This window comes from Rhipicephalus microplus, chromosome 1 (genome assembly GCF_043290135.1).
Source record: "Rhipicephalus microplus isolate Deutch F79 chromosome 1, USDA_Rmic, whole genome shotgun sequence".
Lineage (NCBI taxonomy): Eukaryota > Metazoa > Arthropoda > Arachnida > Ixodida > Ixodidae > Rhipicephalus > Rhipicephalus microplus.
In genome coordinates, this window is record NC_134700.1 from 94,460,562 (window position 1) to 94,477,654 (window position 17,093).

Sequence of the window (17,093 nt, forward strand, 5' to 3'; positions counted from 1 at the left end):
AGAATGTTGACGCATTGGATAATAAACAGCATCACCTCTAAGGTTGTTAAGTACGACGACATCGTTGTCTTCTGTATTAATCACGGATCAATTTTTTAGGGTTAGCCTGTAGTATGAAAGGCAAGGTGTTTGCCTAGGAATCAATCTTTGGCGATATTTAAGGCATGTGCGTATTATCAGCGCTCTCTCTGTGAGCTAACCAACGAGCACCATTAATAATAATTTCAGACGTTTCTTCTTGTTGGACAAGCGTTATAGCTAGGGACTATGCTTTCGGTTCTTTTTGTGTGTGGGGTGGGGGGTGGGGTGGGGGTGGGGGTGGATAAGATCTTTCTTCGATGGAGGCGAAAATGCTGTAGGCCTATGTGCTCAGACAAGGGTGCATGGTAAAGAACCCCAGGTGGTCGCTATTTGCGGAGCCGTCCACTACGGCGTGTCTCATAATCATGTGGTGGTTTTGGGACGTTAAATCCCACATAACAAGTTGACACGTGGTCAATAATTTCCGATTTGTTACAGATTAGACATTGAGATCTCCATGGCGTATAAAAGCCATGCTCCTCTAGAAAAGTTCCGGCAGGAAGCGTTCTGGTGTGTAATATATAAAAAAGAACGTTTTTGCACTTGAAGCTGCGGGCATTTTTAAAACTCGTTTAAGTACGTTCTGAACCTTGGAGGCTGTATACTGCGCTATGTACAGTGGGATGTGGAGCATAGTGTCACATGAAGCTTTGTATGTTTTTTTCCTTTCCAATGGACCACAGGTAGTCAGTTGAAAAACGAACACACGAAAACCACACGCTGGCCACAACTTCCCTTATGTAGCCTTGCACAGACCCTGTGGAGTCACTCAGCAACACCGGTGCTTAGGGACTTGTTGGCAAACTTGCCTTAGGCAGGCTGGATGCTGGGAAAGAAATCACGTTAACATGAACAATAAAGCGTTTTAGAACAGCAAAAAGCAACCAGGCGTCACACAAAGTGAAAAGCCTAACGAGTGGGTCATCCAATGCTCCAACCCATTACAAAAGCTTGTTCTTGATCACCGGTTAAATGTGGCGCGTACCCACTTCAGGCATATTTCACATCGTCGCCAGCCATTGCATGAACAATTGTCACAAAATTCCTAGTAGGTGTTTAGCGGATACCACGCTTCTCAGAAGAATGACAATGAATAGCATAGCGAATGCCAGCCTACTACCAAGATATTGTTAATAATGCCGTAGCGAATATCCAGCAAGTTTACTCGCAGCAGTTACCCCACGTGTGTTTAGAAAAGGCTGCGAATGGCCACCCTTCTAGCTTTCACTGTGACTGTGCTGCGCCTTCCACGCAGGCCAGGCGTTTTTTTTTTTTCCAGTTGGAGCTCTAAAATATATCCTTACCTTAGAACACATCCTTAGAACAAATCATCCTTAGAAACTCATCCTTAGAAAAAATAATTACGAGTATAAAAAAGCTGTGATAATGATAATAGTCAGTTTCTTTTAATCAAGGTTTTGATGAGTGAGATGAAAGGAAGTAACTTTTGGTACTTAAATTAAATGGAAAGGGTAGGATACACAGGATAGGCTAATAGAGGAAGACCATTCAATGTAAGTTCAACGATAAATTCTCCCATTTATGCATTATTGCCAGGCTGTTATAATGCTTACGTCAGTTACTTAGTACTCACAATGAGAACAATTTCTTCGTGACAAAGAATTTCACATGGAAGTAGGCACTTTACAGCTTACCTGAAATGTTCGGGAGTATACCTTGTTCCAAAAATCACAATAGGGCTCAACAAGCCATTCGGGTTTATGCAGTTGGTTAGTTTGAGCAATTCGAAACAATGGAGGGTTCTGGAGATGTCTGGAAGGCACAATACAGTAGCAAGTTATCAATGTGTTTGCACTTAAATGTCACAATATTGCAAGTATGATACGGCTGTGAAGGAGTTCCGTTCATTATCGAAGGAGATGTCTTTAAATGTACAGCCGGTGTGCATATGAACATGTGGGATTATGGGGTAAAATGCAGTGCATAAAGACGGCACACAAAAGAAGGAGGACACAGGACAAACGCTGATCCTTGTGTGTCGTCTTAATGCGCTGCGTTTTACACCATCAAGCTAAACCAACTCGACCAGATAAGAGATTGATTCGGCGAATAACAGAATGCAAATTCCTGTTGGCGGCTGTTATTGATGGAATTAATAACATAAAACAGGCAATATATTTTACAGTGAAAGCTGTTATGAGATCACAACTTGGGTCACACGCCACCGCAGCTGTCCGCCACCGCTGCCACTGCCACCGGTGTCCGTAGCCACATCACACGAAATTAGAAAAAAAAATAAACTTAGCGTAAATGCCACTAGTGGAGCTCGAACCCGAATCCGCTGGGTACCAGCCCAGTATTCTATCTCTGAGCTACGCCAATGCTTCAGACTTGTTGGCAAACTTGCCTTATGTATGCAGGCTTGATTTCGGGAAATCAATCGCGTTAATACAACTTATAAAGCGTTTTAAAACAGTGAACAACCTGTCGTCGCACGGTGTGAATAGCGTAACGAGTGAGCCGCCCAATGCTCCAACTTATTACAAAAGCTTGTTCTTGTTCACCCAGTAACTGTTGCGCATACCCATTTCAGGCATAATTCCTCATCGTTGTCAATTATTGCAAGAACAATTGGCACAAACTTCCTTGCAAGTGTTTAGGGGATACCACACTTCTCAGAAGAACGATGAAAAATAGCATAGCAAATGCCGGCCCACTACCCAAAAGTTTAGAATTAATGCCCTAATAGGTACCAGGCAAGTGTGCTTGCAATAGTTACCGAATGAGTGTTTAGAAAAGGCTCTGAAAGGCCGCTCTTGTAGCTTTCGCTGTGACTGTGCTGCGCCTTACGTGCAGGCCTGGCGTTTTTTTTTTTTTTTGTAGAGTGCACTTTTTTCTTCTTTTATTATGAATAGCAAGTGGAGCTGCGAACTAAACAGAGGAAAGTCTGTGTTCCGAAAGTTAGTTGGAATTCCGCCCTTCAGAGGGGAACCATTTACCACTTCTCCCACGAAGCACGAAGTCAGCGAGAACGAGTTTGTGCTGCGTGTGTGTGTTTGGGAGAAAGAGGGGAGTGAATTGTAGCTGTGCATGGATGTTGAGACTGCCTGTTGGCATAACCTCCCTACGCCCGTTAAGAAACTCCTGTAACCACTCATGATGATGCCGTATTCTGTGACTCCACAAGAATCTTGATTAACTGGGGTTCCTAAACTTGTAGCTAAATCTAGCTGCACCGGTGTTTAAGCATTTGACCCCTTGCAACTATGGCCACCAACCGGGAATTGAACCCATTACCTCGAACTTAGCAGCGCCAGTCCTGCTAAATCGCGATGGCGTCAAAACAACGGGGCGACTGGTTATATACCTGCTTTTGAGGGTGATGACGCTGAGGGGCTTAGCCGGATAAATCTAGCGCTTGTAATATCGTCTCTCGCACTACACCTTCCAAATAATTTGTCAGCTGTGTGTATTGGGGGGCCATGAACGTGTCCATTTTACGTTGTAAAGTGTGCATTCGCGACCGCGTGCATAGGTTCACAAAGGGCGATTGGTTACCAGACTAGACACACACAACCCCCAAACACGCAAACAACCCACCTTTTTTTTGTACCGAGCGCTTTTGGTTGCAAACCATTTAACTGAAACGGCAAAAGCGTGGCACAAACATGGCAGTTCTCGCACTGAAGAGGTGCTATAGTTTTCTCATTTGCAAGCAGCGCTCCCTTTTCTTGCATACTGTATTGCTTCTACGGCTTCAAAGAAGCAGACAGAGTACTCACTCCTCAGGTAATTGGCGTCCTCTCTACAGATCAAGGTGATGCTCGCACTTACTGCGTCCTCAAAACGTGTAACAAGATTTTTCTTGTTCGGGCTACAGTCCTCCGTTGAGTAAGTCGAGGTGCACATGCCATACGGTCGCCTGGAAAAATAACAAATGTTTTAGTACAAGCGACATGTGTACGTGAGCTCTATAAGGATAGTGTTCTCACCCACATCGCCCCGCACGGTCGGTCATTTAGGTGAGCTGTTGGAAAGGTTGTGAGCAAAGTGTCCAGATGGTGGACGCTCACGCTGTGAGTCTTTTGCCTTATGTTTCAATTCACTGGTTATTTTCGTGTGCCGCGGTCATGCGGGTCTACATTTTGTTCGTTTATATGGAGTGCTCCGAACGTAATTAAGCTCAAAAATAAAAATTTGGCAGAAGTCTGCCTGGTTTGCATACAAACTGAAGAAAGAGTAAACCCTAACCAAAACATAATAGAAAAAATCAGACGTTTACAAGCCGGTCCGGCTTCTTCCTCATGGGTGAGAAGGCTCAAGATGTGCGGTGGTTGCTTGCCGTGCGTGAGAGGCTCGCCGTGACTCTTTGCAAGCCGTGACAGTACAGAGAGGGCAATGTCTCCGTGGAACGGTTGATGTTTAAAGCTGTCTGCTGAAAGTGCCAGGATTCGAGCAAGAGTCACCGGCGAGGTTTTCTTTCTTTTTCCAGCACTAGTGTTGTCACTGTTGCATCTTGATGTGTACCCTCACCCCCTGACAATATATTTTCCTCTTTCTCCTTTCTCCTTCTGTCCATCAGTGTTATTGCATCCCACACCGACCAAATCAGCGCACGTGTTCTGGGAGCGAAGCAGAAGATGCAGTAGAGGACTGAAATAGTGCGTGGAGGTAAATGATGATGCTGTTCCCACCATCCGGAGCAAGGAAAAGCTTGAACAGCTCCGCTGTTGAAAACGTAGCGAAAAGCTCTGACCCTTGCCCCACGTCCACTGCTGGGTATATATCTATACAAAAACAACCAATCATCGATCAACATCTTCACCCAGCATGTACCCCATTTTCCTTTGAATACGACTGCAAAGACATTTAAAGCATGGTTAGGTCAGCACCATGGAGGAAAAGGTGGTGCTCTATGGTTCGAGTACCTTCCAAAGAAGATAGAGCAACCTTACGGTAAGATGGAGACATCTTAGTATCTCACTAAAAACAGCTATTCGTTGTTGTGACCCACGACAGCCCCTCATGATAGTTGCGTTGCAACACTGTAAAACATTTCTCTGGTTGTTTCTTAACAGTGAAGTTGTCCTTGGTCGAACCTTCCTAGTCCGGGATCCATGGTAACGCTTGGGGAGACGATAAACGTGCGTAGCCACAGGCATTGGTTATTTCCTACTGCTCACCAACCGTTATCCCAACAGACGGGTACGTGCTACAGAAATCTTTGCGGCTCATCAGAAAACTATCCTCCTTATAAAAACGTATGTGGCAGTAAATCACAGGACACCCAACTTCCCCTAAAAAGGAAAACATAAAAATAAAAGGCAACTGAAGCAACTGTTTTCTTAACAACTGGCATACGCATTGCAATATAGTCAAACCACTTTCACGTGACACTCTTTGCTTATAAAAGGTGCTGTTTGTACTAACATCTCGAAGCTTAACGAAGAGTGTGTAATCAAGAGCATCTAGACAACACATCGGAGCATTTCAAGTGAAGGCTTCTTTGAAAACAGTATATAAGAGTGGTATGGTCTAAAGATGCAAAAAAAAAAGCAAACATTTACCACTGCCTGAAAGCTTCCCCAAAGAGTGTTCAATGAAGAGCCGTGGTACAAGCTATCTTAAGGGCTTGCAAAACACAGAAATGCGTTAGCGTGACGAAGGGAACGCCATAAGCTCCACTGTTTTATTGGTGTCCAAGAATCGGAGCTGCTTGAAATTTCATTCGCAGCAACATCCAAATCTTTCATCTATATCAAATTATATGAGCATCGCTTTAGTTCATTTATACCTCTTGCTAGTCAGCCGATGGCTATAATGTCTAGGAAAGGGATTAACCCTAATAATATTTGCGGCAGCCGGCATATTGTCACGGGGTTGTGGCAGTGAGCACAAAACGAAAGCCCGTTTAGGTGAAACTCAAGGTGAAACTCAATCTTGTCTCTTCCCGTCAACTTTAGGTGAAACTCAATCTTGTCTTTTCACGTCACTATGAAATTTTCATTTATGAGTTTGGTTGCCATCGCTCGCTCCCCGTTTTTAATTTAAGTAAATACTTTCTGTAAGCCTTCTGTTATCGTCCAGCAGCGGTACAAGACGTAGCTGTTATTTCATCTTTTTCTTGAGGGACAGTTGTTAACAACCGGTAATGATCTTGCCAAGTTCATTACATCCATTTTTTTTATTCTAGAGACTTCGGTCTCACGGTTAGGGCCTGGAGTCCCAATTTTCGCAATGTAGACGTACTTTTTACCACTCCCGCCCTCATGATAGCTATCACAAAGCCTCTTCTTCTCCGAGACTGTTGTACATAACCTTACTTTTATTCCTGTTATTTTCAGACCTGCCATCGAATTATTTCACTCTCCAATTAAATAGTGATGCTTTGATATGATGCCTTTCGGATGGCAAACCAACGAGAACGGCACCATCCCGCATGTTCTTGCAATGCTAGATTGATTACTCTGAAATGTTATTATCAGTTAAGCAAAATCTGATCAAAAGCACTACAGGACTGGTCTTAAAAGCTATGAACAAGGCATGGATGTAGCCCTGCCAGGAAAATGGTGTTCATTTCTTTGTTCTATTCGTTGCTTGCGTTATGAGCTGATCGCAGTATTCAATCTACTCTTCCAACTCACCCAAATGACTACCTTTCTTTCCCGTATAGATAACTGGGTGTGTTTTCCCCGAAGGTTTACGTGGTGCTCCAGTTTGATTTAACGTTTACGCCTACCATATTGCTACGTACATGCATTATTATTAAATATCAATATCAAAAAACAATATCAATAAAAATCTTTTCGACAAGCAACTGCAACGTACAAATAAAGGATATACTTACTGACATATGTCGTCAATAATTTTCTGCTTCAGTACTTGTTTCTTTTTGGCAACATTGATGACTTTGCTTACGTAGATTATTATGAAATCCGTGAGACAGTTCACCGCCTTCCGATACATGCACGCACTCTGGTGGCTCTTTGAAGATATTTCATGTGCTGAAAAGAAGGGAAAGGTAGAGGGATGGGAAAATGTGATGACACGATTTAGCCCAGGGTCTCTGATCGCATCTTGTATACAGCACTCGAAGTCAATAAATGTCATATTTTGGAATGTATATTATCGTTGGGGCCACTGCTTAGCCGTGACAGATGATATCAAAGCAGGTTTTCATTTGCATTGCAAGCGCATTTTAATTCATTTATTTGTTCTAAAAACAACACTGAAATAAAATTGCTGGCCCAATTCCATCGCCAGCAATACAGCTCCTTGTTTGTTGAGGCATTGCGCGCAAAAAATGCAGGACAACTGTACCACATATTTACGCTATATTCTAATGTCCGCCTAGGTCCTTAAGGTGTTCGGCCGCAGACCAGAAGGTCGCGGATGCGATCCAAGTCATGGCAGTCACATTTCGGTGGAATTGAAATGGTCAATGCTGCGTATTGTGCGATGCCAGTGCGTATTAAAAAGACAGCAAACAAGGTCTGACTTTTTTTTTACACCATCCCAAACAAGCTCTCTCATTTGTGTAGAAGGCCCCAGCGATTGCATTTTGCGACATCATAGCACTGCGTGTCGCGCGGCCGCCCCAATTCTAGAAACAATTCAAAAGCACCTATGTAGCGCCTGCCCTAACCTCCTCGTACGCGAAGTGACGTATTTTTGCCTTTGGGCAACATGACGCAGCACCGACTTTATCGATTGGTCTTTTGCTCTGCGAAACGGTTCCTCGGCCTTGTGATGATGCAGTAGCGGCCGACCATTTCAATTGCGCAGTTTTTGATTAATTTGTGGGGCTTAACGTCCCAAAACCACCATATGATTATGAGAGACGCCGTAGTGGAGGGCTCAGAAAATTTCGACCACCTGGGGTTCTTTAACGTGCACTCAAATCTGAGCACACGGGCCTAAAACATTTCCGTCTCCAACGGAAATGCAGCCGCCACAGCCGGGATTTGATCCCACGACCTGCGGGTTAGCAGCCGAGTACCTTAACCACTAGACCACCGTGGCGGGACTTCAATTGCGCTGTTTACATGTTTTTTATTTTCATGGGCTACTCTCTGATGTTTCGGTAAAGCACTGAGACAGAGGCATAGCCAGACATTTTTTCCGGGGGGTGGGGGTTCACACCGACCGCAACTGTGGTGGTGGGACACGCAGGCATCATTTTTTTTCCATGACTTTATTATCGGCGGTATAGTTAGAGCAGACTCTGAACATGTGTATCAAAGTCATGAGACTGGCCCCCTCTTTTCATGCGTATTCTTGTGAATAGAGTAAGTAAAAGTAAAGTCATCATCATCATCAGCTTGACTACGCCCACTGCAGGGCAAAGGCCTTTCTCATGATCTGCCAATCAACCTGGTAGTGTGCTTTCTGGTGCCACGTTGTACCTGCGAATTTCTTAATCTCATCGGCCCATTTAACTTTCTGTCTCCTCTTCATGCGTTTGCCTCCTCTGGGAATCCAGTCAGTTAACCTTAATGACCAGCTGTCAGTGGGGCAAGAGGGCTGGCCCCCTCATTCGCGCAGCCGCGTATAGCGGTGCAAGTGGAGCCCAAGGTCGATATTGTCGACGTCTCGAGGGAGGACGATGGCGAGTTCGGAGATGCAGAAATAGACTAGAACGAGTCTGATTCAGAGGGAGACCCCAGAGAAGTCGACATTGATGACAACGAGAACTCCATGGACGCTTTGGCAGCCACAGAGAGTGGACACCTCCCTGACAATGATGAGGAAGTCTTACTCATGCAAGCCTAGGACAACGATGTTTTGTACAACAGCGTCACGGCGACAAAAGAAAAGGCGAGTATAGAGACGCTGATATCAGCCGAAGATGCCGCTGACCAGACAATAACCTCAAGAACTGTTGAAGCAGCAGCTGTAATTGAGGATAACAAAGACGCCTCCGAAGGACGTAATACCGTGGCTAAGAGAGTCGCCGCGCCCACGGCAAGGGCTGGCAGCATGGTTATCAATGCGACGCCCAGTGCAGCCATGGACGATGAGTGCTAGCACAACCTCTGAAACAGAAGGCTTGCCAACTCCAAGCTAGTCACCGATCTTGAGGCGCTGTTCAACACGACCGACAAGGTAGTGTCCGCCTAGTGCGCCACTATTAGCCAGACGTCAAGGGCGCATACTTCCGGCTTCAGGCCAATGATAATCGCTGAGGCGCCTGATAACTGCATCCAGCGCTGGAAAACTACCGAACTGGGTGCTAGGACGCTATTCGTTGAGCGCACGAAGCCAGCGGTGCACCACTCATGCCTCAGCCTAAAACGCAGGTCGTAGCTACTCCGTAGGCAAGCGCCACAGCTAAGGACGTCGTCAAGAGAGCCGGTGAGGCGACGCCTTTTATGGGCGAAGCTTATCTTATGGCGCGTTCACACGTGGCCTCGAAGACAGCGAAACCTGCGAAACTCTCCGGAAACTGGCTCGTTTCACCGCCAAAGCGGCCGCAAAACCACGCCGCATGACCGGCGCGCAAGAATCGCTCCGAGACCCATTTTCCCGCCATGCGAAACCAGATCCGGTTTACACTTCACAGCCTTGACTGCGCTAGATCAAACCACATGATCTAACCAGCTGGCCGCAGATTTAACATGGTGGCACAGGCGTCGGCGTTGGCTCGCATCGGCTCAAATCGCAAACTACTCGCGCAGCTCGACGAAGCTTGGTGTCCTCAACGAGGACGCGTTCATCGAGAGCCTGACTTGAATTACGATCGCCGAGAACTCTGGAAGTAGACGGTGCAGCGGCAGCGAGTCAGCATGCCTCAACGTGCCTAGCGTTTGTGTACAGCCAGCTGAATGCGCCGCCGCCGCCGCCGCTGCCGGTGCGTTCGCTCGCGTCGTTTCTGCTTGCTTATCTGCCGAAACAACGTTTAAAAGGTGCGAGATGTTTGTTTTCACTACTTTGCGTGAATAAATAAAATTCAGTACTAGTTCTCAGAAAGTAGGCACAATCGAACTAATTGTCAAGGTATCGGTGGCAGTGGCGGCAGGATAGGGCAGAACGATTGTGAACATCTTCGACGCGTGCGGCCGTGGTTTTCCGGCCACTCAGGAGTTTTCGTTTCTCTTCACTTAATAAGTGTGAATGCGCCATAAGTCTAACCTTGTCCTGCGTCTGGTGCAACCGGTGGTATCTCCAGAACAGTATAATATATGGCGCTGTCTCATCACCATTTCTCGTCTCGTTTCCTAGATGACGTTGGTATAATAGAAGTGTGTGCAGTAGAACGGACGCATGAATGGACAGACGGATGCACGGAAGTACGGACGGATGAATGGGCGGACGACTGGACGCACTGAAAATTCGCCCCTTTTATCATTATTCACACCGTGGATACGCTAAGATTTCTTGGATAGGGGAAATGTATGGGCAACCTTCGGTAAGCGTCATAACACCACCCTCACTCACGTCGGCACCGGTGGGGATAAGACCCAGCAGAGAGAACCACTTCGCAACCGCCCGGACGCAAACGTGCTTCATAAGCGGGCACGTCCAGCGACCGAGAGGGAGTTGCCGGTGAACTGCCGTGTAGTGTGCGTATGTGTGGAGAGGGTGGTCCCCCGAGGCCAGGGTTAACGGCTCCGGTGAGAACTGGAAATTTGCGTTTATGTCTTTGCATTGTTCCACTAATAATTTTAATGCTTAAGTAATAAATCGTTTTTAAGTAGCCCAGAAGTCGTCGAGTGGCCCGGCTTTTTCCAGTGGACGACGAACCCCCCACGTGATAAAGGTCTGACGTACGTGTGCTTACCTTGACGCTGAATTTAAAGAGCCGCAGCCGGACCAACATTCACCTGTGCGTCAATCAAAGTATATAAAAGAACAAAAAGTTAAAAAGAACAAAGCAGAACGCTAACCAGAACAAAATAGAGGACCACAACGCCATGAAAGTGGCAGAGCAGTTTTATGGCATGTCGGACTTGGATCTCGCAAATTCAGAACGTGTGGAATGGTTTTCTCGAACGAGAATAGAGTGGATCCACTCTATTCTCAGAGTGGGATCACGTAAGCAGGAAGGAGAATTGAGTGGGATCACGTAAAGTGGCCCTCGCCACTGCATCCGAACTGAGGGGCATGCTGTCAAAGAGCAAGAGACATTCGAAAGGCTCATCGACAGCTACAATAGGCCATGGAAGCAGAGACAGAGCATCAGCCACCTCAAATTTTTTCCCTTTTGGTAGTTTATAATTGTACGCTCCCAAAGTAATTGCCCATACTTGCATTCGCGTTGCGGCAAGTGCCGGAACGAGCTTGCCTTGTCCTAAATTCCAAGTGGCTGATGATCTGTATAAAAAGTGAACTCTCGTTCATACAAGTAGCGATGAAATTTTTTCAGCCCAAACACCAGTTCTAATGCTTCCCGCTCGCCCTGAGCGTAATTCTCAGCTGATGCAAGTGTTCTTGATGTACACGCCAGTGCCCTCTCGTGATCATCTGGGGTCGCATGAAAAATGATAGCTCCCAACTCATACGACGAAGCATCACGTGACAGAGCAGTCGTTTTCACGACATCGTAAAAAGCGAGCACATTACTCTTCACAAGAAACCATTTCGTAGAAGCAAAAGCTTCGCTGCACTCCCGTGTCCACGCCCACCTTTCGCCCTTGCGCAACAGACGGTACAGGGCCTCTGCCACAGAGGCTAGGTTACTTAAGAACTTTGCGTAAAATGTTAGCATGCCTAGATAAGCCTTCAGCTCCGTTTGGCACGTAGGTGCAGGCGCTTCTGCGATCGCCTTTATTTTTTTCTGTGTAGGATAGATACCCTCAGCGCACACTGTCTGTCCGAGATACGCCACAGTGCTCCGAAAAAAAAAACGGCACTTTTCCTCGTTCAGTGTGACGTTGTAGTCACTAAGTCAATGCAGGATTAGTTCCAGCGTCTTTTGACAGTCTGCGACGTCTTTCCCCGACACATTGGCGTCATCTATGTAACACCCCACGCGTGGTAGACCCTTGATTACGGTATCCATGGAAGACTGGAAAATGACGGGCGCGCTGGCTGTACCCGAAATGGTAAGCGTTGGAACTCGAACAGCCCCTTGTGAGTATTAATGGTAAGCAGTGGTCGGGACTCGGCAGAAAGCGGAATTTGCTGATATGCGGCTGACAGATCCAACACACAAAACACTTTGCCGCCAGCTATTGCAGAGTACAAATCTTCTGGTTTGGGCAGTGTGTAGTGGTCTGTTTTGAACACAGGATTAATTGTGACATTGTAGTCTCCGCACCATCTCAGCAAACCATGTTTCTTGTGAATCACGACAACAGGTGTAGCCCAATCGCTTCAATTTACCGGGCGGATAACCCCACTATTCTCCAGCCGATCTAGCTCACTCTCCACTTTCTCTCGAAGCGCAAAGAGAACGTTTCGTGCATTTGCGAAAATGGGTGTAATATTCTGGCTTAGCACTATTCTTGCTTCGTACCCTTTTACTCTGCCGGGTTCCTTAGAAAAAAAAAACCCTCTGGAACCTTCCCTTTCACCGCCTCTACCTTGTTGGAATCGCTGACACTCAGAGCGAACTCATTTTTCCAGTCAAGCCTAAGCCTTTCGAGCCAACTTCGCCCCATCAGCAAGGACAGCTGCTTGACCTGATCACTTAAAATAATTGCGGGCAGTCGCAAACACTGGTTTCCCTTCGTGACTGAAACGTCACATTGGCCTCTTAGGGGAACAGATTCCTTTAGGGTGACTCGAGATGGCTCGCACTTGACATGAGGAAATGGTTTAAGCTTCACGCTCTCAGGAATTAGTGTAACAACAGCTCCTGTATCAATTTGCACGCAGAGGTCCTGCCTTTCGACGTTTACCTCCACCTCATACCCAGAACGCACTGCATGGCAAACCTCTAATTCACAGTCACTATCAGCACGCTCCACAATGTTGGCAGTCTGGTATTCTCTGTGTACTAGGACACATCTTCTGCAGATGACCAATATGCGAACAATTGTGACACTGGGCATTCTTATACCAGCAAACACTAGCCGCATGCGCCTTACCACATCTTTCACAGGCTCGCTTAGCTTCTTTGCACTTCCGAAGCTTGCCCTTCTTTTACCCTCCCGGGCGTCATATCGCCATGACATACACAGCCGCTTCCTTGCCATCGGTATGAAGTAACGATGTGTGTCGCGCGGCCTGCTCTCTATCCAGGGCTACCTTGCATGCCTTCTCAAAGGTTAAATCTTCTTTAGCAAATAATGCACATTGCGTTTCTTTGTGTCTTATGACTACCATCATTCCGTCTCGCAGCGCGTCTTGTAGAAACTGGCCGAAGTTGCACTTCCTTGCTAAATGCTTCGAGGCAACTATGAAGTCCTCGACGCTTTCCTGTTCCTCTTGTGCTCGCTTGTTAAATTTGCAACGTTCGGCAATGACCGAGCACTGTGGGCTATAGTGCTTCTTCAACAGCACTGTGACCTCATCAAAAGTCTTGTCTCCAGGAACAGCGGGTACTACCAAACTTTTGAGCACCTCGTACGTTCGTGATCCTACCACACTCAAGAATACTACGAGCTTCTTTTCCTTCATGATGTCATTAGCGGTGACGAAACGCTCGAAAACTTCCAAATAGGATTCAAAATTTTAGTTCTTCTCGTCAAACTCGTCTAGCTTTCCTAGTCGTGCCATCATTCAGACAAGGTGCAGTGTACTTATAAATCAGTTGCTACTCCGGCGAAGACGTTGATCTTCGCCGAAGTTCGCAGCCACCGAGTTCCGTCAGTCCGAACCCGGAACGCCATTGATGTTGTTCTCAGGCCGTAAATTGCTGGTTATCCATGATACTGCCTTCGTACTGAGCTAGAACGGGGGGCAGATGCCATCTCCGTCACCAGTGCTATAACGTAAGAAACCGACAACATTCGAGGAACAAATGACAAGTTTATTACAGAACACACACGTATATATATATAGGCAGAAAACCACGTGATAGGCCGCACAGCAATGCCCATCCTAGATGCCCAGGTGATATGTGACGTCACGCCACAACAGGTATGATACTGGTGCAAACATGATAAACATAGGTTGCGTGTCATGTAACAACATGACTACATGCTACGCTCATGATCCGCTCGCGGCCGTTTCGCTAGCTTCACATATGCCAAATTCGGTATTACGTGACGCCAATGGATAACCAAACTATTTCACTGGTGCAAACATTATAATAATGAGATGCGTGTAATGTAACAACATGACTACATGCCACGCTCATGATGCGCTGGCAGCCATTTTGCTAGCTTCACATGTACTAAACTCGGTATTACATGACGCGAACTGATGACATAGGTAAATGAGGCATCCAAACATAATAAACATGACATGCGTGTCATGTAACAACATGACTACATGCCACGCTCATGATGTGCTCGTGGCCGTTTCGCTAGCTTCACATATGCCACATGTGGTATTACGTGAGGCCAATGAATGACGAAGGTATGTGACTGGTTCAAACATGATAATCATGAGATGCGTGTCTTGTGAGAACATGACTACATGGCATAGCCAAGGTCTCAATACATTTCGACGTGACGCGGTGCGCGTGCTCGCCGGCGTTCATTTCGTCCTCACGCCGGCATTGCCACGTGTGGCGCCGGTCCTGCCATATGCTCACAGGTGTGCGCTGCGCTGCGTTGCTTTGACGCATGCGCGTTTCAGCGCGTCCGGCGTCCCTCCACAAAAAGAGGGAGACGCAGTGTTGACGGGGTAACGCATCGGCGGGAAATGCAGCATGTCGCGTTTCGCGCTGGTTGCCGTCGGGCCGCGCCGACGCACGCTGGTGGCGCCTGGCATCATACTAGAGAGTGCTCGCGTGTTGCTAACGTAGCGTCAATGTGCCCAGCGTGCGCGCGCGTCAACGTCCCGTTGGAGTATATTGGGCCCTTCATGATGCCCTGGTGGCCGTTTGCTAGCTGCACATGTACCAAGTTTGGTGTTACCTGACGTCAATGGATGATGAAATATATGACTGGTGAAAACATGATAATCCTGACACACGTGTCATGTAAGAACGTGACAACAAACCATGCTCATAGCGTGCTTGTGGCCGTTTCGCTAGCTATACATATACTAAATTTGGTATCACGTGACGTGAATAGATGACGAAGGTAAACCACACATTTAAACATGATATTCATGATACATAAGCCATATACGGCATCATTTACCTCCACCTCGTAACGATGTGCTGATTTTAAAGTGGCATCACCTTTTCTCATTCGTGCTTCGCATATAATCGATTCCCACTGTACGAAGGGATGTGCCAATTTTTTTAACCATGGTGACGTTTCCGGTCCGCCAACTCATAAGTAGCTTTTGTTTGTTTGTTAGTGTGTGTGTGTGTGTGTGTGTGTGTGTGTGTGTGTGTGTGTGTGTGTGTGTGTGTGTGTGTGTGTGTGTGTGTGTGTGTGTGTGTGTGTGTGTGTGTGTGTGTGTGTGTGTGTGTGTGTGTGTGTGTGTGTGTGTGTGTGTGTGTGTGTGTGGGTGATTGATTTCATATGTGGGTTTAACGTCCCAAAACGGCCATCGATTATGAGAGACGCCGTAGTGGAGGGCACCGGAAATTTCGACCACCTGGGGTTCTTTAACGAGGGCCCAAATCTGAGCACACGGGCCTATCGCATTTTCACCTCCATAGAAAATGGAGCCGCCACAGCCAGGATTCAATCCCGCAACCTGCGGGTCAGCAGCCGAGTACCTTAGCCACTAGACCAACGCGGCATGGTACAATCCTGCAGCAGAGTAAGCACCGAGCCTGGGATGTCTTAGTCCAAGTGGGGATCGAGCTCAGGTAGCGTGGCAAGCGGATGTTCTACCACACAGCCAACGGCCACGCCTCTGCGTGTGTGTGTGTGTGTGTGTGTGTGTGTGTGTGTGTGTGTGTGTGTGTGTGTGTGTGTGTGTGTGTGTGTGTGTGTGTGTGTGTGTGTACTCTGGCGGCTCTGGAACGCGTCCATGTGACCTTGTCAGCAGAGCACCTGCGTTAGCTCTGTGGTGTCTTAGAAAGGTGTGAAACATCATAGCGTATCGGGTTAATAGCCCACAGGACAGAGCAACCAATTATAACGCATGAGGCACAAAAAGTGAGTAACGCACTAATGTGCTAACCATCTTAATCCCCCGCAGTGACTTCTGACTGTGTATAATTGGTCTTGGGCCCAAACGTAACGGCGTCAAAGCTATACACTTTGTAATTATATCCCTTAGAAGTGTGCACCGTTGCTGCGTGCAGTGTACGGTTCGTTCGTTTATATATGTTTTATGTTCACGCGCTCAGTGACTGCAATTCTTCGAGTTAGTTCCTGGGATGTTTTTCTTGTCACGTGTACTTTTGCTGCTCCATGCCTCAATCGGCCCTTCAGTACCTCGTACATGCTACCGACAGCTGTCAACAAACTGTCTTTTGTAGTCCAGGAACCTGGATGGCTAGAAAAAGGACCGCAACGAAATAGAAGTGGGTGCTGCAGTGGCACCTGTCTGGTGCCTATGACGGTTGCGTTTGACCAGGCATTCGTTTGACATGTCATTTATCCCCTGGGTTTTATTGTCATTCATTTCAACAGCTACCGAACTAATAACGGCTGTCAAGCAATAAATACTAGAAGTAGATCCAGCGATACATTCTCGTTCCAACCGCTGCGCCTGCCCTCACCCCTACTACCTATATTGATCGACTTTTTTCTGTTCTTACTTCTGGCAGTGACTTTGTTCTTATTTATTTACGTACAACTTAGCCGAACTCCTAAGCGCTCGATGGAATGTTTCTTCAACATTGCTAATAGATTGTTAAGGAGAAAGGAAAGCTTGTCAGTCGTATACAAACGTCGATATGAAGCCCTTGCTAAGCGCGAACAAGGATCTTGTATTTTGCACATTATTATATGCGAAGCAGCTTGTTCACCTGCCCATATAATGCTATTTCTTGTGTCCAAACAACCCCCTCGCCGCGGGTGTTCTAGCGGTGCCAAGAAGGTCAAGTCGCAGCTGCGCGTTGACGTCACTCTCTCCCTGACCCGCAGCAG

General features: G+C 46.9%; 1 protein-coding gene across 2 annotated transcripts in view; it reads right to left on the bottom strand.

The window, feature by feature from the left end:
* LOC119178394 (uncharacterized) overlaps positions 1–17,093 on the bottom strand; it is a 50,056-nt gene that overhangs the window by 18,378 nt on the left and 14,585 nt on the right. The window contains exons 2-5 of one of the 2 annotated variants that reach the window (XM_075885364.1): positions 6,890–7,046; positions 3,825–3,964; positions 1,737–1,854; positions 638–907 (exon numbers count right to left, since the gene is read on the bottom strand). In XM_075885364.1, coding sequence (XP_075741479.1) covers positions 892–907; positions 1,737–1,854; positions 3,825–3,964; positions 6,890–7,046 — 431 coding nt within the window. In that variant the 3' untranslated portion in view covers positions 638–891. Of the gene's footprint in view, positions 1–637; positions 908–1,736; positions 1,855–3,824; positions 3,965–6,889; positions 7,047–17,093 lie in introns of those variants that run through there. The other variant, XM_037429598.2, reaches the window with a different exon arrangement.